General features: G+C 47.0%; 1 protein-coding gene across 2 annotated transcripts in view; it reads right to left on the reverse strand.

The window, feature by feature from the left end:
- Positions 1 to 23,053, reverse strand: part of uqcc3 (ubiquinol-cytochrome c reductase complex assembly factor 3) — a 187,620-nt gene continuing 164,567 nt past the window's right edge. Inside the window, exons 1-3 of one of the 2 annotated variants that reach the window (XM_087983564.1) lie at positions 22,014 to 22,169; positions 2,446 to 2,579; positions 1 to 233 (exon numbers count right to left, since the gene is read on the reverse strand). In XM_087983564.1, coding sequence (XP_087839690.1) covers positions 134 to 233; positions 2,446 to 2,579; positions 22,014 to 22,127 — 348 coding nt within the window. In that variant the 5' untranslated portion in view covers positions 22,128 to 22,169 and the 3' untranslated portion in view covers positions 1 to 133. Of the gene's footprint in view, positions 234 to 2,445; positions 2,580 to 22,013; positions 22,170 to 23,053 lie in introns of those variants that run through there. The other variant, XM_043683703.2, reaches the window with a different exon arrangement.

Raw genomic sequence — 23,053 nt, forward strand, 5'->3', positions numbered from 1 at the left:
CGTTTGACTCCTGGTAAAGAGATGGTCACAGGCCCTGGCCTGAGAATGGGAAAATGCTGAAAACCAAACAGATTTGTTCAAACTAGAAGTGGTGTATCTGGATTGAGATGGGACAAAATGGACCCTCTTGTGATCAACTTTCTCTCTTTGTTGTTTCCTCTTCATAGTGATACTTGGCAGTGCTTGTATGATGAGGAGACAGGTCATAATGGCAAACACAAACAACAACAAATCTGTAGGAGGCAGGCGAAGAAGCATTTGAGTAGAGAAAGTAAACATTTAAACAACTGGATCAATGCAAAAGAAATTTACCTGGATATATGGGTTCTACAACAGTAAATACTCTTTATAAAACTTGCGAATTAATCCCTAGCCAAGTTCTTAGCTCAGCAATATTCAGCTTAGCTGAGACCAAGCTCTGGGGATGTCACCACTCAACTCACTGGCCTCTCAGGCTTTATCAATGCTGGGAAGGAACCACAAATGGTGTGGGCACAAGGACTATCAACAACCAGCATAATATTCAGCGGGACTGATGCGCTAGGAATCTCAGGTAAAAAACAACCTCAAACAACCAGGGGGCTTGCTGTTAAAGTGAGGGTCTGCTCACTAATCTAATGCCTATCCTGAGTGTGACTAATATTGGGGATTTGTGTTGGCAGAATGTGTGCTGCAATCAACAGCCATTGGGGAGTGGTAACTACGTACTGTAGATTTGTGGGGTTATGTTCTCCCTCATATTCCATACAGTTTCTACCTTGTGACATCCTGCTCAAACATATTAAGAGAATTTGTTACATTCGTCATGTTAAACCTCAATTGCTAAAAGCAGAAACGCAACTCTATCCTCAAAACAATTAAAACGAGTTTCAACAAATTAGAATCAGTGTTGTTCATGGTGGGATGCAAAGGGTTAAAAAGAACCAGAAGCTCACTACAAGACATGGAGTCTGCAGATGGAATAAAAATCAGGAAGTGCTGGGGAAACTCCACAACTCTGGAGAATCTGTGGAGAGAGAAAAACAAAGAGAATGTTTCTCGTGCAATACAATGCTTCTTTGGAAATGTCATATTAGATGGAAATTTTTATTGTTTCTCCATCACAGAGGAGGCTGGAGCTACTGAGTGTCTCTAGCATTTTCTGTTTTTATTTCAAATCTCCAACATTGACAGTATTTTGCTTTTGTTAGTAACTGATAAGGGAGTGAGCCTCGTGAACACTGTTTGTACTGAATGGTAAATACAGATACTTCATCCATGTAACCCTTAAGTAAAATAAATCACAGGTTTCATTTTGACTCGTACAAATCTGGTTCAGTGTTCTACCCAATACACATTGGGTGATGGGACTTCCATACAGCTTACAGTTGAATTTAACATCCAGATCCAGACCTAGACTATCTCTGATCTGCAATACCAAACGTTGATGTCCTGAATGACTAACTTTAAACATAGATGGCAGAGGTAATGAGAGGTGGCTTGACACTCTCACTTCTTACCGTGGGGGTGAAGATTTGGGTACTCTGAGACCTCCTCCACTTGCATTTTCATAGCTGGAAGACATTCATCCCTCATAAAGAAGTAGGAAAAGCTCTTCCCCAAGGCTGCCCACAACAGCACTCATATGAACAGTTCTGGAACATCCCTGTTACCACGTGACAGAACAGCAAACTCTGTGACATCACTTAGTGACCACTGACCAGGAGAGAAGCCAAAGTCATCACTGGATGACCACTAACTGTACAAGAATGGGATGAGTGACACACAGCCATGATTGAATGTTGGAGCAGATGTGATGGGCCTATATTCTGCTCTTATGTCTTATGGTCTTAAGGAAGGCAAGACTTTGCTGCCTGGTAACACGATGTTGATGTGAACAAATGAGATGGTGCTATACCAGAGGTGGAGAAAGCAAACAGGTGAGACAAGTAGTTGCTGCATGGGTGAACAAGTGAGATAATTCTACCTTTTTGGGGGCAGGGAAAGATAGATGGGATAGTACCAATTATGGAGGGGAACAGGTGAGACAGTGCCACGTGGGAGGGGCATGGACCTAACAAAATGGGTCAAAGTGGGCTGGACATCAGAATATGATTAAGACATAGGAATCTGTCATCCCTACTACATTGTTCAGATTTAAGGCAGGTAGCAAGATTGTATGAAACCATTCACCAAAGCTTTAGTTAAATACAGAGAAATTTCTAATATTTACTTATCCAATGATGGACTTTCTTTTATGCTAGAAGATTGGTTTTGATGTGTGAAGAGTTTCTTGTATTGTTGACAGTACAAGGGTAGGGGTTGCCATAGGCTGGTGAGGGAATTGGTTCTAATTTCGGGTTCCATGACTCCTTTATTTCCCCAAGGTCTGATCATCAATCATTCAAGCCATCTTAGGAATCTTGTGTCCATCTCCAGGAAATTTCCTTAATTCAGGAATCTGACCTGGAAGGTTTGTTCCAATCCATCTCCCGAGCTATATTCTTCTCACTGTCTGCTGACTCCTTGATGACTTGCATTACCAAAGCATTCCTGTGCCGGGTGGCATTGAGCTGGCTCGGATTTGATTCAGGCAAGTCCTGTGTATTAAACCAACAAAAAATTCAAGTCACAACATAATTCACAGAACACACGAAGCACCAAAGCTTCCTTCAGATTATCCCAAAATCTGCTATGCTTACTCTCCCCACATACTCTGCCTGGGGTGTGATAAGCAGAACTGAGCATAAGGGTACAGGAAATAAGTGCAGAATTAGGTCATTTGACCCGGGAAGAAAGTGCAGATGCTGGAGATCAGAGCTGAAAATGTGTTGCTGGAAAAGCGCAGCAGGTCAGGCAGCATCCAAGGAGCAGGAGAATCGACTTTTCGGGCATGAGCCCGAAAATCATTTGACCCCTCAAGGCTGTCCTGCTATTCAGTAAAACCATGGCTGTTCTGCCCAGGCCTTGACAGCTCCCTTGTGCCAGCTCAGTATTACTCTCAATTCCCAATATTTCCACCTCCTCTTTAAATATTTTCAGTGATGTAGCCTCCACATTTCTGGGATAGAGAATACCACACATTCACTATCCTCTAGAAGAAGACCTCAGTTCTAAGACATTCACATTTCAGTTTTAAATGAGCGTCCCCTTATTCTGTACTAATATGCCCTAGGTGATGATTCCTCACTAGTGGAAACATCTTCTCAACATCTACCCTTGTCAAATTCCCCTCATTCTTACAACATTACCCCTCATTTTTCTAAAATTTAATGAATAAAAGCCTAACCTGCTTAGCCGTTCTTGTTAAATGTACGTTTTCATCCCAGCAATCAGCCTGGTGAATTTCTTTTGAACAGCCTGCAATGCCAGTGTATCTTTTCCAAATACAGTGACCAAAACTGTACACAGTGCTCCAGGTTTGTCTTCACCAAAACCTGCACAATTGTATCAAGACTTCCCTGTTTGTAAACTCCAAGCCCCTAGCAATAATGGTCAAATTTCCATTTGCCTCCTTTATTACTTGCTGCATTTAGATACACAAGAACACCCAGATCCCTTTCTCCACTTTCTCTCCATTTAAATAATAGTCAGCCTTTTGACTCTTCTTATCAAAGTGCATTATCTCACAGTTTCCTACACTGAACTCCAACTTCCAAGATTTTGCCAACTCACTCAACCTATCTATCTATACAGGGTGAACGCCGCATCCATGGAATCGTTTCCCGTGGTTTCAGTTACCCGTGGTTTACCATAACCCGAACATATTATAGGGAATTTTCTGGGACCAGAGACCAGGAGGCTGTCGGGAAGGTAAATTTCTCATATAAATGAATGGGTTTGCTCTTATGCGGCATTTCGGGCTTCTGCAGTAGGTTTAGGAACGTATCCCCCGTGAGTACAGGGGGAGTACTATATCTCCCTGTAAATTCCTCATGTCTTAATCACAACATGCCCTCCCACCTATTTTTGTATCATCAACGGATATGGATATCTCTTCCCTTCCTCCAAATCATTCACTGACAGGTCGTTCTGCTAGAATGCACATTTTGTTAATGCGAATTCGCTGTAACGCAATTGACAAATTGGGGACAAATTTCTAAAGTGCATCTTTTAAAAGGTGTGTTGGCTGTAACGGTGATTATGCTATTTCTAAAGCGCGATTTTTCTATCATGCAGGGTTGCACAAGAATGCAACCATCACGTTATAGAAGAACTACCTGTAGATGGTAAATAATTAAGGCCCTAGGCCTCATCTTTTGGAACTTCACTAGTTAAATCTTTCCAACTTAAAAAGACACATTATACACTCTTTGCCTTCTATGTTAACCAATCCTCCAATCATACTAATATATTACTACCCATTATCACAAGCTCCTCTCCTGGTGCAATAATCTTTTCAGTCACACATTATTGACATGTTCTGTAAATCTAAGTGTACTACATCTACTGGTTTCCCTTTATCAATTCTGCTTGTTATACCCTCAAAGAACATAGCAGATTTGTTAAATATGATTCCCTTTTCATAAAACAACACTGATTCTGTTTGATTGCATTAAGCTTTTCTAAATGCCCTGCTTTTTTTTCCCATAATAATGGACTCAGGCATTTTCTGAACAAGAGATATTAGGCTAACTGGTGAGTAATTTCCTGCTTTCTGTATCTCTGCCTTCTTAAATGCGAGCACAACATTAGCAGTCTTCCAATCCCCTGGAACCCTCCCAGAATCCGGTGAGTTCTGGAATATTTTGACTAATACCTCCACTATCTCTTTAAATTCCTTCCTTTAAATCCCTTGATGCAGGCCATCAGTTCCTGGCAACCTGTTTGCCTTCAGTCCTACTAGTTTGTCAAATACTTTGTCCTGCATGATGCAGATCATTGCAAGATCTTTTCTCCCATTACTACCATGCTTATTTGTTATCTTTGGTGTGTTTTTTTGTTCCCCACGGAAGACGACACTAAATATTGGTTTAAATGATCTACCATGTCCCTGTTATTAGTTTTGCAGTCATATCCTACAAGGGTCCCACACTCACTTTAGCTACTCTCATTTTTTAATACCTATACAAGCTCTTGCTGTTTGTTTTATATTTCTTGCTAATTGTCTTTCATTTCCAAGTTTCTCCTTTTTTATTAGCTTTTAAGTTATCTGCTGCTGGTTACTAAAAAATTCCCAATCCTCTGGTCTACCACAAGTCTTTGTCACTTTACACGCCTTAGCCTGTGACTGGCAATGTACCATAGGGATCGGTGCTGGGTCCACTGTGATATGTCATTTACATTAATGATTTGGATGAGAGTTTAGAAGGTATAGTTAGTAAGTTTGTGGATGACACCAGGATTGGTGGTATAGTGGATGGTAGATGTGGTCATCTGGGAATGCACTGAGATCTTGATCAACTGGGTCATGGCAGATGGAGTTTAATTTAAATAAATACAAGGTGTTGCATTTTGGTGGGTCAAACCAGGGCAGGACTTACACAGCTAATGGTAAGGCACAGAGGAGTGTTATAGAACAAAGAAGTCTAGATGTACAGATTCATAGCACCTTGAAAACAGAGTGACTGGTAGACAGCGTGGTAAAGAAGGCTTTCGGCATGCTTGCTTTCATTGGTCAGAGCGCTGAGTATAGGAGTTGAGATGTCTTGCTGCAGCTGGACAAGACGTTGGCGAGACCACTTTGGAGCAATGCATGCAGTTCTGTGTCACTCAACTATAGAGTCATAGAGATGTACAACACGGAAACAGACCCTTCGGTCCAACCCTGTCCGCACCAACCAAATATCCCAACCCAATCTAGACCCACCTGCCAGCTCCCGGCCCATATCCCTCAAAACCCTTCCTATTCATATACCCATCCAAATGCCTCTTAAACGTTGCAATTGTACCAGCCTCCACCACTTCCTCTGGCAGCTCATTCCATACACGTACCACCCTTTGTGCGAAAAAGTTGCCCCTTAGGTCCCTTTTATATCTTTCCCGCCTCACCCTAAACCTATGCCCTCTACTTCTGGACTCCCCAATGCCAGGGAAAAGACTTTGTCTATTTACCCTATCCATGCCCCTCATAATTTTGTAAACCTCTATAAGGTCACCCTTCAGCCTCCGACGATCCAAGGCCTGTTCAGCCTCTCCCTGTAGCTCAAATCCTCCAACCCTGGCAACATCCTTGTAAATCTTTTCTGAACCCTTTCAAGTTTCACAACATCTTTCTGAAGGGTATTATTAATCTAAGATGAGTTCTGAAAAGATTTATTTGGATGCTACATGGCTTGGAAGGTTTGGGTTATAAGGAGAGATTGGATAGGCTGGGACATTTTTCCTCTGGAGCGTAGGTGACTAAGCGGTGACCTCACAAAGGCCTATAAAATCATAAGAGGCATAGATAAGGTAGATAACCAACAGCTTTTCCCCATTGTAGGGGCATCTAAAACCAGAGAACATAGGTTTAAGGTGAGAAGGGAGGGATACAAAAGGATTCGGGACAATTTCTTCATACGGAAGGTGGTGATTGTCTGGAACAGACTGCCAGAGGTAGTGGTAGAAACAAGTACAATTTTGTCATTGAAGAAACATTTGGACAGGTACATGGGCAGGATAGGTATGGAGGGATATGAACCAAATGCATGCAAATAGAACTAGTTTCATTGTGTAATCTGCGCAGCATGAGAAATTTGAGCCGAAGGGCCTGTGTCCATGCTCTAGACCTCGAGGACTCTAAGTGCTCTCCTTGATAGCCTTTGTTAACCACAGATGGTCCATCCTTCTTAATGAGACCTGTTTGATCATAATAAATTTTTACTGAGTATTATGAAATATCTGTTTAAATATTTGCCACTGCTCATCTACTGGCCTTTCTCTTCATCTATTTTCACAGTCTACTTTAAACAACTTTTTCTTCATACTTCTGTACTCACCCTTATCACCCTTATTCATGTTGAGAACATTGATTTCAGACCTGAATTGCTCTCCCACAAACTCAATTTGAAATTCTACAATGTTGTGATCACTTTCCACGAGAGGACTTCTAACTACAAGATCTCTTTTCCATCCGACCTCATTATATAACATTAGATCCAGCTTAAGACTATTCCGGGGCAGGTTTACAATGTACAGGTATAAGAAACAATTCCTGATGAATGCTACAAATTCATCTCCCATGCTATTCTTGCCAATAATGTCCTAGGCCCAAGCATCTTCAGCTGCTTCAATGACCTTTCCTCATCATCGGGTCAGAAGTCAGGATGTTCGCCAATAATTACACAATTTTCAGCATTATTTCTAACTCCTAAGATACTGGAGCAGTCAGTGTTCAAATCCAGGCTTGGGCTGACAAGTGACAAGTAATATTCATACCACATAAATGCCAGGCTATGATCATTACCAATAAGAGATAATCTAACTACCACCCCTTGATATTCAGTGGTGTTACCATCACTGAATCTCCCAGTGTCAATAAACTGGGGGTTACCATTGACCAGAAACTGAACTGGACTAGCCATGTAAATGCAGTGGCCACAAGAGTAGATCAGAGGCTTGGAAAACTCTGACAAGTAAATCATCTCCTGACTCCTCAAAGTCTGTCCACTATCTACAAGGTACAAGTCAGGAGTGTGATGGATTACTCCACTTGCCTGGATCAGTGCAGCTCCAACAACACAACAACAAGAAGTTTGATACATCAAAACAATGCAGCCCACTTGATTGGCACCACATCCACAAGCAGGCAAAAGTGAGGACTGCAGATGCTGGAGATTAGAGTCAAGGTTAGAGTGGTGTTGGAAAGGCACAGCAGGTCAGGCAGCAGGAAAATCGATGTTTCAGGAGCCCTTCATCAGGAATGCAGGAATTCACCAACAATCCTTAGACAGTATCTTCCAGGCCTGAAACCACTTCCATCCAGAAGTACATGCAGTAATAGATTATGGGAACTAACCCCAAAGGTTCCCCTCTAAGTCACTCACCATCCTGCCTTGAAGACATAAGCCATTTCTTCAGTGTCGCCTGGTCAAATCCTGAAATTTTCTCCCTAAGACATTGTGGGTTATCTGTAGCACATGAACTGCAACAATGCAAGAATTCAGCTCATCATCACCTTCTCAAGGGCAACTAGGGATGGGCAATAAATGCTGGCCAGCCAGAGATGTGCACATCCCACGAACGAATAAAAATAAAATGACTTGTGCAATCAAACTGTAGATCAAAATCACCCAGAGCAATGAAAGCGCCCTTCTGAAACACCCCAATATTTCCTGATTTATACTTTGTCCTACAGTGAGGCAACTCTTCGGGGGCCTATGGACAATACCAGTCATGACTTCTCTCCCTGGCCATTCCTTATTTCTAGCCAATCTGATTCCACACCATGATCTACTACATCTATGTCATTACTCACCATCTCACTGATACTTTTATTAACCAAGTACCCCAGCATCTTTTCTTTTTGCCTCTTCTTCCAGAACACCAAATACAGGTACTCTTGAATATAGAGTTCCCAGTCTTAGTCCCTCTACAACCAAGTCTCTATTTATATTCATTTACTTCTGTTGGTGGCAGTTAACTCATCTATCTTGTTGTAAATGCTGCATGCATTCAGATAAAGTCTTTATGCTTTAATTCTAACCATTATTACTCTCTTTGGTTTTAATTTCTGCTGCAACACTGCTTATATGTTCTGCCTCTTCCTGTCACACTTTGGTTATTGTTCACCTTTTCACTCTGCTGCACCTCTGCTCTCTCATTTCTTTTTTTAATTTTTAAACCTTCCTGTCAAGTGAATCTTCTCCTAATTAGTTTAAAGCCCTATCTACAAGCCTAACTATACAATTCTCCAGGATACTGATCCTCGGATGATTTGGATTGAACCTGCCCCGATGGAATAACTCTTTCTTTGCTAAGTACTAGTGCCCCATGAATTGAAATCCATTTCTCCCATACTAACTTTTGAGCTACACATTTACTTCTTTAATCATACAGACATAGAGCATGGAAAAAGGCCCCTCGGCCCAACTCATCCATGCTGACTGGGTTTCCTAAAGTGAACCAGTCCCATTTGCCTGCATTTAGCCCATATCACTCTAAACCTTTACTATCCATGTGCCTATCCAAATGTTGTAACTGTACCCGACTCTACCACTTCCTCTAGCAGCTTGCTTCATATATGCACCAGCCTGTGTGAAAAAGCTGCCCTTCAGAATCCTTTTAAATTTTTTCCCTCTCATCTTAAACCTATGCCCTCTAGCTTTGGACTCTCTTACCCTGGGGAACAGACTTGGACAATCCACCTTATCTATACCCCTCATGATTTTATAAACCTCTATAGGGTCACCCCTCAGCCTCCGGCGCTCCAAGGAAAAAAAGCCCTGGCATATCCAATCTATCTTTATAATTCAAACCTTCCAGTCTTGATGACATGACATCCATGCAAACCTTTTTTGCATCCTTTCCAATTTAATAACATCCTTTCTGTGGCAGGGTGACCACACATTATTTAATCTATGTCAATTTGCATGATGCTAAGGTAGTAATCCTGAGATCATAGAAAGTCATAGAGATGTACAGCATGAAAACAGACCCTTCAGTCCAACTCATCCACACTGACCAGATATCCTAAATTAATCTGGTCCCATTTGCCAACATTTGGCCCATATCCCTCTAAATCCTTCCTATTCATGTACCCATCCAGATGCCTTTTAAATGTTGCAACTGGAAATGGGAACAGTTCATCCCTGAAACTTTCACAGGACTCGGGTGGGGGTGCCTGTTGCTAGAACCTGCACTCACTGCATCTTCTGGATTTCATCCTCAACAAACTTCTGCTCTTGTCCTTTTTATAACTGGCCTGGTAGATGGCATTTCCTTCCTCATCATCCTTCTCTTCTGCAGCACCACCTTCCCTGACGTTGCCAGCTTCTTGCCCATCTGAGCCTATCTCCCATATGCACCCCCGTCCTCCTATGCCGCTGCCATCTCCAGGCCCTAGCAGATGGGCCATATCATCTGGGAGAGAAACTTGAGCCTCTGCCATTTCTCTGGCAATGGCCAGCTCAGGCAGTACGCCACCATTCTAAACTTGCTCCAAAATTCATGGTGCTGGCTTCAGGACCCTGCTGACAAATCAGGCTGAGGCATAAATTGCACAGAAGTCACAAATTCAAAATGTGCTACGGCTGACCTCAGTCTATTTTTTAACAAAAATGTCCCAGGCCCAAAGCTGCCTCAGCCATTCAGCCTGATTGACCCCTGGGTTCAGCTCCTTCTTCTCTGAGATTATTATCTTTGTGGTTCTGCTTGCTAATTTAGTGTCTAGCTGCTCATAATTCCGAGCAGAACAGCTTTCCTCGTCATACCTAGTTGCTGGTACCTAGTGGACCATGACGACTGGATCCTTCCGCTTCCACTACAAATTCCTCTGCAGTCTAGAGGGCTCTGCATGCCCTAGCAACCAAAGCCAGCGATATTATCACTACATCACTGCCTCCCCAGGGAGGTGATCTCTATTGGGGATCATCAGGAACATTAAGAATAGTCCATTTAGCCCACCAAGCCTGTTCTGCTGCTCAATAAGATCAGGGCTGATCTCCTACTTCAGCTTCTCCTTTCTCTCTGATAAGCATATCTCTTCATTCTGGATTAATGGTGCTGGAAGAGCACAGCAGTTCAGGCAGCATCCAAGGAGCTTCGAAATCAACATTTCGGGCAAAAGCCCTGATGAAGGGCTTTGCCCGAAACTTCGATTTCGAAGCTCCTTGGATGCTGCCTGAACTGCTGTGCTCTTCCAGCACCACTAATCCAGAATCTGGTTTCCAGCACCTGTAGTCATTGTTTTTACCTCTTTTATATCTCTTCATTCCCCTAGTAATTCCCAAAAAGCTATCCCAGTCTTGAATGCAGTCAATGATTGTGTATCACTGTTCACAAGGTAGAGAATTCCAATGATTCAAAGCCCACTAATTGAAGCATGCTGCCTTATTTCAGTCTGAAAGAACCGACAGATTATTCCGAGATTTACTTACCCTGTTTCAACTTCAGATCTGTACGTGCAACTCTCTATTCCCTTGTAATACGGTGGGTTGTGGAGAAAATGGGGTTTTGGGACAGTGCAGCAGAGTGCTATAGGGAGATTGGGAGGTTTTTGGGGAGGGGTTATTATGCAGAGATTGGCATCATAGAAATTATATAGAGATTATAGAACTTCGAAAAATTGACTTGGAGGTTCAAAGGGAAGGTTTGGGTGTATGAAAGGTCTGTGTAAACAGTTTTATTTGATTAAGAACATTTTTATGGAAGTGTTGTGGGAGAATTGGGCCACTAATGGGGTTATTTAGATTTGGGGTTTTATTAGGATATATAGAAGGGAGTGGGGGAGCATTGACTGTCGATTGTTTCATTTATGGAATTTGGAGGAGGTTTGGGGGAGGTTTGAGGGGATTAATTAGTTTAGTTAATTGACATTTTTTGTTAGAGTTTTGGGCTACATTCACTGATATTTAACAGAATACCCAAAGCCAATGGCAAGCCAAAAAATCAGAATATTCAAATATTCTAGTGTGACATAGAATGCAAGGAGCAGAAATAGGCCCTTTAGCCCTTCAAGCCGGCTCTGCCATTCAATATGTCCATCACTAATCCTCTATCTCAATGCTATATTCCTGATTTTTCCAATATTCCTTGATTTAAAGTGTAAACATCTCTTTCTCAAATACATTTTCTGCTGACAAATATATTCAGTGACTTGACCTCCAGAATCTTCACTACCCCTCTGAGTGAAGGAATGTTTCTTCATCTCAGTCCTAAATGGTCTATCTCTAACCTGTGTTCCCTAGTTCTGGACTCCACAATCAGGCAAAACTTCCTCCCTGCACCTCGTCTGTCCAGCCCTGTTAGAATTCTGTCTGTTTCAATGAGACCTTCTCTCATCCTTCTAAACTCTAATGCATACAGGCCAAGTCGAACCAATCTCACCACATTGGACAGTTTTGCCATCCCTGTTATCAGCCTAGTGAACCTCCGCTGCATTCCCTCTAAGGCAAGTACATCTTTCTTATGTAGGGAGACTCAAAATGTACACAATACTCCAGGTGCAGTCTTACCAAGGCCCTGTATAAGTGCAGTAAGACATCTGAACTCAAATCCTCTCACAATGAAGGTCAACATACACCACTCGTCTTCCTAACAGCTTGCTGCACCTGCCGACCTACTTTCAATGACTGGTGAATAAGGACACCCAGATCACTTTGTACATTCACACTTCCCAAAACATTACCATTTAAATAATACTCTGACTTTCTGTTTTTCACACCACAGTGTGTAACTTTACATTTAGTCATGTTATACTGCATCTGCCATGTGTTTGCCTACTCATTCAACTTGTCTAAATAGCCCCGAAGCCTCCTTGCATCATCCTCACAACTCTCAATCTGGCCAGTTTTCTGTCATCGAGACACAAAAACTGCAGATGCTGGAATCCAAAGTAGATAGGCAGGAGGCTGGAAGAACACAGCAAGCCAGGCAGCATCAGGAGGTGGAGAAGTTGACGTTTTGGGTCTACTTCAGGACGAGGGTGGGTGTGGGGGGAGCTGCAGATAAAGGGGGTGGCAGGGGCAGGGTGGTGAAATGGGGATAGGTGAAGACAGGTAGAGTGTACGATCTGGTTGGTCAATGGGAGGAATGGATCAGTTGGTGGCAGGGAGGAGTTGCAGTGATGGGAGGGGCTGGGAAGGAGGTTATTTGAAATTGGAGAATTCAGTGTTGAGTCGCCCAGGCTGTAGAATGCCCAGGCAGAAGATAAGGTGTTGTTCCTCCAGTAGGCGCTGTGATTTGTTTGGGCAATATAGCAGTCCAAGGATAGTCCTTCCAATCACCGCCCATTTCAATTCCCCCAACCACTCCCTTTCCGATATGACTATTCTTGGTCTCCTCCATTGCCAAAACAAACCACAGCACCTATTGGAGGAATTGTGCGAGGGGACTCTCTAGTCAGAGGCACAGACAGACATTTCTGCGACCAGCAGGGAAAAATCAGAATGGTATGTTGCATCCCTGGTATTGGCATCAAGGATGTGCCAGAGAGGGTGCAGAAAGTTCTTAAAGAGGAGAGGGACCAGCAGGAGGTCATTGTACACATTGGAACCAACGACACAGTCAGGGAAAAGGATGAGATTCTGAAGGGAAATCATATAAAGTTAGGTAGGAATTTAAAAAAGGAGGTGCTTAGGGTAGTAACATCTGGATTACTTCTGGTGTTACGAGCTAGTATGATTAGGAAGAGGAGGATAGAGCAGATGAATGCATGGCCGAGGAGCTGGTGTATAGGAGAAGGATTCACACTTTTGGATCATTGGAATCTCTTAGGTACAAGAAGGATGGATTGCACCTGAATTGAAAGGAAACTAATATACTGGCAGGGAAATTTGCCAGAGATGCTCAGGGGGATTTAAACTAGTAAAGTGGGGAGTTGGGCGGGGGGGGGGGGTGGAATCCAGGGAAATAATGAGGAAAGAGATCAATCTGAGACTGATACAGTTGGGAAAGAGAGTGTCAAACAGTCAGGGCAGGCAGGGACAAAGCAGAGAACAAGGTAAATTAAACTGCATTTATTTAAATGCTAGAGACTGAACAGGGAAGGCAGATGAACTCAGGGCACAGTTAGGAACACGGGATTGGAATATCATAGCAATTACAGAAATGTTGCTCAGGGATGGACAGGACTGGCAGCTTAATGTTCCAGGATACAAATGCTTTAGGAAGAATAGAAAGGGGAGCAAGAGAGCAGGTGGAATGGCATTTTTGATAAGGGATAGTATATACTGCTGTACTTAGGGAGGATATTTCTGGGAATACATCCAAGGAAGTTATTTGGGTGGAACTGAGAAATAATAAAGGGAAGATCACCTTCTTGGGATTGTATTATAGATTCCCAATAGTCAGCAGGAAATTGAGAAACAAATTTGTAAGGAGATTTCAGATATCTGTAAGAATAATAAGGCGGTTATGTTAAGGGATTTTAGCTTTCCAACACAGACTGGAACTGCCATAGTGTTAATTGTTTATATGAAGAGGAATCTGTTAAGTGTGTACAAGAAAATTTTCTGATTCGGTATGTGGATATACCTACTAGACAACCTACTAGACAAGGTGCAAAATTTGACCTACTCTTGGGGAATAAGGAGAAAATGAGGACTGCAGATGCTGGACATCAAAGTCAAGACTGTGGTGCTCACAAAGCATTGCAGGTCAGGCAGCATCTGAGGAGCAGGAGAATCGACGCTTCAGGCATAAGCCCTTCATCAGGAATGCTCCAGCACCACACTTTCGACTTCTGGGAAATATGGCAGGACAGATGACTGAGGTGTCAGTGGGGGAGCATTCTGGGACCAGCAACCATAATTCTATTAGCTTTAAAATAGTGATGGAAAAGGATACACTGGATTTTAAAGTTTAAGTTCTAAGCTGGAGGAAGGCTAATTTTGACGGTATTAGGCAAGATCTTTCAAAAGCTGATTGGGGGCTGACGTTTGCAAAAAAGAGACGACTGGAAAATGGGATGCCTTCAAAAATGAGATAACTACAGTCCACAGACAGTACATTCCTGTTAGGGTGAAAGGAAAGGTTGGTAGGTGTAGGGAATGCTGGATGACTAAAGAAATTGAGGGTTTGGTTAAGAAAATGGAAGCATATGACAAGATGAGACAAGAAAGATCAAGTGATTCCGTAGAAGAGTTTAAAGGCTGTAGGAGTATACTTCAAAGGGAAATCAGAAAGATAAAAAGGGGACATGAAATAGCTTTGGCAAATAGGGTTAAGGAGAATCCAAAGGGAATTTATAAATACGTTAAGGACAAAAGGGTAACGAGGGAGAGAATAGGGCCCCTCAAAGATCAGCAAGGCAGCCTATGTGTGGAGTCGCTGGAGATGGGGGAGATACTGAACGAATATTTTGCATCAGTGTTTACCGTGGAGAAGGGCATGAGAGGTATAGAATGTGGAGGGAAGGTCATTGATGAAGCAACTGAAGATGGTTGGGCCTAAGATACTACCATGATGAACCCTGCTGAGATGTCCTGGAGCTGAAATGGCTGACCTCCAACAACCACAACCACCTTCCTGCGTGCCAGGTATGATTCTAACCAGTAGTAAGCTTGCCCCCGATACCCATTAATTCCAGTTTTGCTAGGACTTCTTATTACCATTATTGGTCAAATGCGGCTTTGACGTCAAGGACTGTCACTCTCACCTCACCTCTGGAATTTAATTCGTGTCCTTTTTTGAAACTAAGCTGTAATGAGGTCAGGAGCTGAGTGGTCTTGGCAGAATCCAAACTGGATGTACCTGAGCAGTTCATGTAAAACACTACGCCACCTTCTTTCCCGTTTTGTTTGTCCTTTCTAAACAATCAATGTCCCTGTAGGTTACTTTCCAGCCAAAAAGAACAAGATGGCAGCAGAGAAGGACACTGCTTGTCTGCTCCATCCATTTCTTTTTCTTTGTTTTTTGCTCTCTTTTATACCTTTTCCTCTTCTCTCTTCTTGGCCTTGAAATCTCAGCTTCAGCGAAGGCTTGGCCTCTTGGATCCTCATTCTGGATTAGTAGTGCTGGAAGAGCACAGCAGTTCAGGCAGCATCCAAGGAGCAGTAAAATCAAAGTTTCGGGCAAAAGCCCTTCATCAGGAATACAGGCAGAGAGCCTGAAGCGTGGAGAGATAAGTGAGAGGAGGGTGGGAGTGGGGAGAAAATAGCATAGAGTACAATAGGTGAGTGGGGGAGGGGATGAAGGTGATAGGTCGGGGGGGGGGGGGGTGGAGTGGATAGCTGGAAAAGAAGATAGGCAGGTAGGACAAGTCATGGGGACAGTGCTGAGCTCGAAGTTTGGAACTGCGGTGAGGTGGGGGAAGGGGAAATGAGGAAACTGTTGAAGTCCACATTGATGCCCTGGGGTTGAAGTGTTCCGAGGAGGAAGATGAGGAGTTCTACCTCCAGGCGTCTGGTGGTGAGGGAGCGGCAGTGAAGGAGGCCCAGGACCTCCACGTTCTCGGCAGAGTGGGAGGGAGAGTTGAAATGTTGGGCCACAGGGCAGTGTGGTTGATTGGTGCGGGTGTCCTGGAGATGTTCCCTAAAGCGCTTTGCTAAGAGGCGTCCAGTCTCCCCAATGTAGAGGAGACCGCATCGGGAGCAACGGATACAATAAATGATATTGGTGGATGTGAAGGTAAAACTTTGATGGATGTGGAAGACTCCTTTAGGGCCTTGGATGGAGGTGAGGGAGGAGGTGTGGGTGCAGGTTTTGCAATTCCTGCGGTGGCAGGGCAAGGTGCCAGGAAGGGAGGGTGGTTTGAAGGGGGGCGTGGACCTGACCAGGTAGTCACAGAGGGAACGGTCTTTGCGGAAGGAGGAAAGGGGTGGGGAGGGAAATATATCCCTGGTGGTGGGGTCTGTTTAGAGGTGGCGGAAATGTCAGCGGATGATTTGGTTTATACGAAGGTTGGTAGGGTGGAAGGTGAGCACCAGGGGTGTTCTGTCCTTGTTACGGTTGGAGGGGTGGGGTCTGAGGGCGGAGGTGCAGGATGTGGATGAGATGCGTTGGAGGACATCTTTAACCACGTGGGAAGGAAAATTGCGGTTTCTAAAGAAGGAGGCCATCTGGTGTGTTCTGTGGTGGAACTGGTCCTCCTGGGAGCAGATACGGCGGAGGCGGAGGAATTGGGAATACGGGATGGCATTTTTGCAGGAGGTGGGATAGGAAGAGGTGTAATCCAGGTAGCTGTGGGAGTCGGTGGGTTTGTAAAAATGTCGGTATCAAGTCGGTCGTCATTTATGGAGATAGAGAGGTCTAGGAAGGGGAGGGAGGTGTCAGAGATGGTCCAGGTAAATTTAAGGTCAGGGTGGAATGTGTTGGTGAAGTTGATGAATTGCTCAACCTCCTCGCAGGAGCATGAGTTGGCGCCAATGCAGTCATCAATGTAGCGGAGGAAGAGGTGGGGAGTGGTGCCGGTGTAATTATGGAAGATCGACTGTTTTACGTAGCCAACAAAGAGACAGGCATAGCTGGGGCCCATACGGGTGCCCATGGCTACCCCTTTGGTCTGGAGGAAGTGGGAGGATTTGAAGGAGAAATTGTTAAGGGTTAGGACCAGTTCGGCCAAACGAATGAGTGTGTCGGTGGAAGGGTACTGTTGGGGACGTCGGGAGAGGAAGAAACGGAGGGCTTGGAGGCCCTGGTCATGGTGGATAGAGGTGTAGAGGGATTGGATATCCAAGGGGAAGATGAGGCGTTGGGGGCCAGGGAAAGGGAAGTCTTGGAGGAGGTGGAGAGTGTGGGTGGCGTCTCGAACATATGTGGGGAGTTCCTAGACTAGGGGGATAGGACAGTGTCGAGGTAGGTAGAAATGAGTTCAGTGGGGCAGGAACATGCTGAGACAATGGGTCAGCCAGGGTAGTAAGGCTTATGGATCTTGGGAAGGAGGTAGAACCGGGCAGTGCGGGGTTCCCGGACTATGAGGTTGGAAGCTGTGGGTGGGAGATCTCCTGAGGTGATGAGGTTCTGTATGGTCTGGGAGATGATGGTTTTGTGATGGGGGGTGGGGTCATGGTCGAGGGGGCGGTAGGAATAGGTGTCCTCGAGTTGGTGTTTAGCTTCAGCGGTGTAAAGGTCAGTGCGCCAGAGTACCACTGCGTCCCCTTTATCTGCTGGCTTGATGGTGAGGTCAGGATTGGAGCAGAGGGATTGGAGAGCTGCGCGTTATGAGGGTGAGAGGTTGGAGTGGGGGAGAGGAGTAGACAGGTTGAGGCGGTTAATGTCCCGGCGGCAGTTGGAAATGAAGAGGTTGAGGGTGGGTAATAGGCCAGCGCGGGGTGTCCAGGTGGATGCAGTGTGTTGGAGGTGGGCGAAGGGGTCCTCGGAAGGTGGGCGGGAGTCCTGATTGTGAAAGTAAGCTCGGAGGCGGAGGCAGCAAAAGAAGTGTTCAATGTCACGGTGTGTATTAACTTCTTTGATGCGTGGAGGGGGATGAAAGTAAGTCCTTTGCTGAGGACTGATCGTTCATCCTCAGTGAGGGGAAGGTCTGGAGGAATGGTGAAAACTCAGCATGGCTGGGAGCTGGGATCTGGTGTGGGTGTGGAGCCGGTAACTGGAGTGGGTGTGGTGGTGGGGGGAATGGGGGTGGAGTCATGAGCAGGGGTGGTGTTCCCCTCAGGGTTCTGGGGGGCGAGGATGGTGACAGTGGGATCTGTGGGAGGGTGTGTCAGCAGAATATAAGTGAGTGGCGTTGGTGGGGGCGGAAGTGGTGGCAAACATGGCAGTGGGGGGGGCCGAAGCAAACACGGCTGTGGGGGGGGCGGAACGCCTCTTCACCATGGCTACATAGAACAGTCGATCTTCCGTAATTACACCGGCACCACTCCACACCTCTTCCTCCGCTACATTGATGACTCCATTGGCGCCACCTCATGCTCCTACGAGGAGGTTGAGCAATTCATCAACTTCACCAACACATTCCACCCTGACCTTAAATTTACCTGGACCATCTCTGACACCTCCCTCCCCTTCCTAGACCTCTATCTTCATTAATGACAACCGACTTGATACCGACATTTTTTACAAACCCACCGACTCCCACAGCCACCTGGATTACACCTCGTCTTATCCCACCTCCTGCAAAAATGCCATCCCGTATTCCCAATTCCTCCGCCTCCGCCGTATCAGCTCCCAGGAGGACCAGTTCCACCACAGAACACACCAGATGGCCTCCTTCTTTAGAAACCGTAATTTCCCTTCCCACGTGGTTAAAGATGTCCTCCAACGCATCTCGTCCACATCCTGCACCTCCGCCCTCAGACCCCACCCCTCCAACCGTAACAAGGACAGAACGCCCCTGGTGCTCACCTTCCACCCTACCAACCTTCACATAAACCAAATCATCCGCCGACATTTCTGCCACCTCTAAACAGACCCCACCACCAGGGATATATTTCCCTCTCCACCCCTTTCCTCCTTCCGCAAAGACCATTCCCTCCGTGACTACCTGGTCAGGTCCACGCCCCCCCTTCAACCCACCCTCCCATCCTGGCACCTTCCCCTGCCACCGTAGGAATTGCAAAACTGCGCCCACGCCTTTTCCCTCAGCTCCATCCAAGGCCCTAAAGGAGCCTTCCACATCCATCAAAGTTTTACCTTCACATCCACCAACATCATTTATTGTATCCATTGCTCCCGATGCGGTCTCCTCTACATTGGGGAGACTGGACGCCTCTTAGCAGAGCGCTTTAGGGAACATCTCCGGGACACCCGCACCAATCAACCACACTGCCCTGTGGCCCAACATTTCAACTCTCCCTCCCACTCTGCCAAGGACATGGAGGCCCTGGGCCTCTTTCACTACCGCTCCCTCACCACCAGACACCTGGAGGAAGAACACCTCATCTTCCGCCTCGGAACACTTCAACCCCAGGGCATCAATGTGGACTTCAACAGTTTCCTCATTTCCCCTTCCCCCACCTCACCGCAGTTCCAAACTTCGAGCTCAGCACTGTCCCCATGACTTGTCCTACCTGCCTATCTTCTTTTCCAGCTATCCACTCCACCCCCCCAACCTATCATCTTCATCCCCTCCCCCACTCATCTATTGTACTCTATGCTATTTTCTCCCCACCCCCACCCTCCTGTCACTTATCTCTCCACGCTTCAGGCTCTCTGCCTGTATTTCTGATGAAGGGCTTTTGCCCAAAACCTCGATTTTACTGCTCCTTGGATGCTGCCTGAACTGCTGTGCTCTTCCAGCACTACTAATCCAGAATCTGGTTTCCAGCATCTGCAGTCGTTGTTTTTACCTCGTTGATTTTAACCCTCTTGGATCCTCAGCCTCGGACTCTAAGCCTTAGTGTGGACTCAGCATGGCATCCACTCAGCCTGGCGTGGTGGCCTTTTGGCCCAGCATGGCAGTCTCTAAGCCCTCCATGGTAGTCTTCCAGCACCCCATCATCTTCTTTCAGCCCGGCCTGGCCTCAGCATGGACTTCCTGCCTCTAAGTGATTCTGGAGCAGTCATCCGGTCTCGAGGAGAAACCCAGCGCGGACTAGAGGCTAGGTGCCAGTGTGGACTGGGTTGGATGGACTGTTATTCTGAACATTTTTCTTTATTTTTCTATTTTATTGCTACAATCTGCAATGCTGAACATTCTATTTATTAGTTTTTAATTGCTTTTGATAAGAACTTATAATGAAGAATCTGTACCGAGGTACCTTGTACATAGTTTTTTTTTGCTTAAGAGACCAAGAGAAACTTCTGGCAGAGACAGAAGTCCACTTTTCCTTTTTTGCTGTGGTGGAGACATATGTAACAACCTGCATGGCCAACTCCAAAACTCCACCTTGTACATAAAATAGTAGTCAAGTGGCAATTGGTAAACTTTTCACAGTACTCCTTCGATAATTAGGGAGAAAGTGAGGTCTGCAGATGCTGGAGATCAGAGCTGGAAATGTGTTGCTGGAAAAGCACAGCAGATCAGGCAGCATCCTGGGAACAGGAGAATCGACGTCGATTCTCCTGTTCCCTGGATGCTGCCTGACCTGCTGAGCTTTTCCAGCAACACATTTCCAGCTTCTTCGATAATTAAGCTAATTCAATTCAATATTTCTCCAAAATCACAATTTAATCAATATTCCTGAACCATTCAGATCATTCCATAGTGACGTGGAAAACTCCAGAATATTCCAGAGTGCCCCGGGACTCCCCTCATACCGACACCCCCCCCCCCGACTCCCCTCACACCGACCACCCCCCCGCCCCGACTCCCCTCAAACCGACCCCCCCCGACTCCCCTCACACCGACCCCCCCCGACTCCCCTCACACCGACCTCCCCCCCGACTCCCCTCACACCGACCCCCCCTGACTCCCCTCACACCGACCCCCCCCCGACTCCCCTCACACCGACCCCCCCTGACTCCCCTCACACCGACCCCGCCCCGACTCCCCTCACACCGACCCCCCCCGACTCCCCTCACACCGACCCCCCCGACTCCCCTCACACCGACCCCCCCCCGACTCCCCTCACACAGACCCCCCCCGACTCCCCTCACACCGACCCCCCCCGACTCCCCTCACACCGACCCCCCCCGACTCCCCTCACACCGACCCCCCCCCCGACTCCCCTCACACCGACCCCCCCCGACTCCCCTCACACCGACCCCCCCCGACTCCCCTCACACCGACCCCCCCCGACTCCCCTCACACCGACCCCCCCCCGACTCTGCCTCACACCGACCCCCCCCGACTCCCCTCACACCGACCCCCCCGACTCCCCTCACACCGACCCCCCCGACTCCCCTCACACCGACCCCCCCCCGACTCTGCCTCACACCGACCCCCCCCCGACTCCCCTCACACCGACCCCCCCCGACTCCCCTCACACCGACCCCCCCGACTCCCCTCACACCGACCCCCCCCGACTCCCCTCACACCGACCCCCCCCCGACTCTGCCTCACACCGACCCCCCCCGACTCCCCTCACACCGACCCCCCCCGACTCCCCTCACACCGACCCCCCCGACTCCCCTCACACCGACCCCCCCCCCGACTCCCCTCACACCGACCCCCCCCGACTCCCCTCACACCGACCCCCCCCGACTCCCCTCACACCGACCCCCCCCCCGACTCCCCTCACACCGACCCCCCCCCGACTCCCCTCACACCGACCCCCCCCCCGACTCCCCTCACACCGACCCCCCCCCGACTCCCCTCACACCGACCCCCCCCCGACTCCCCTCACACCGACCCCCCCCCGACTCCCCTCACACCGACCCCCCCCGACTCCCCTCACACCGACCCCCCCCGACTCCCCTCACACCGACCCCCCCCCGACTCTGCCTCACACCGACCCCCCCCGACTCCCCTCACACCGACCCCCCCGACTCCCCTCACACCGACCCCCCCTGACTCCCCTCACACCGACCCCCCCTGACTCCCCTCACACCGACCCCCCCCGACTCCCCTCACACCGACCCCCGACTCCCCTCACACCGACCGTCCCGGGCCCCACCTCGAGGATCCTCCTGCTCCGTTGTTCGCTCGGCCCAGCCACCGCCCAACAGAGCCCGGCCGCACCCGCCGTCAGCAGCGTCCAGAAACACATCGCCAGGCCCCGATTCCTCATCACGACCAGAGCCGGCCTCCCACAGACTCGGTAATACACTGGACATTACGGTAATAAACCAGACTGTGGCTCACACTGGGTAATACGGTAATAAACCAGTATGTGGCCCACACTGGGTAATACGGTAATAAACCAGTATGTGGCCCACACTGGATAATACGGTAATAAACCAGACTCTGGCCCACACTGGGTAATACGGTAATAAACCAGACTGTAGCCCACACTGGGTAATACGGTAATAAATCAGTATGTGGCCCACACTGGGTAATACGGTAATAAACCAGACTGTAGCCCACACTGGGTAATACGGTAATAAACCAGACTGTAGCCCACACTGGGTAATACGGTAATAAACCAGACTGTAGCCCACGCTGGGTAATACGGTAATAAACCAGACTGTGGCACACACAGGATAACACGGTAATAAACCAGACTGTAGCCCACACTGGTTAATACGGTAATAAACCAGACTGTAGCCCATACAGAGTAATACGGTAATAAACCAGTATGTAGCCCACACAGAGAAATATGGTAATAAACCAGTATGTGACCCACACTGCGTAATACGGTAATAAACCAGACTGTAGCCCACACTGGGTAATACGGTAATAAACCAGACTGTAGCCCACACTGGGTAATACGGTAATAAACCAGACTGTAGCCCACACTGGTTAATACGGTAATAAACCAGACTGTAGCCCATACAGAGTAATACGGTAATAAACCAGTATGTAGCCCACACAGAGAAATATGGTAATAAACCAGTATGTGACCCACACTGCGTAATACGGTAATAAACCAGACTGTAGCCCACACTGGGTAATACGGTAATAAACAGTATGTGGCCCACATTGGGTAATACGGTAATAAACCAGTATGTGGCCCACATTGGGTACTACGGTAATAAAACAGACTGTAGCCCACGA

The sequence above is a fragment of the Chiloscyllium plagiosum genome, unplaced genomic scaffold (assembly GCF_037043375.1).
Source record: "Chiloscyllium plagiosum isolate Xiang-an unplaced genomic scaffold, Cpla_swu_hap1 HiC_scaffold_46, whole genome shotgun sequence".
Lineage (NCBI taxonomy): Eukaryota > Metazoa > Chordata > Chondrichthyes > Orectolobiformes > Hemiscylliidae > Chiloscyllium > Chiloscyllium plagiosum.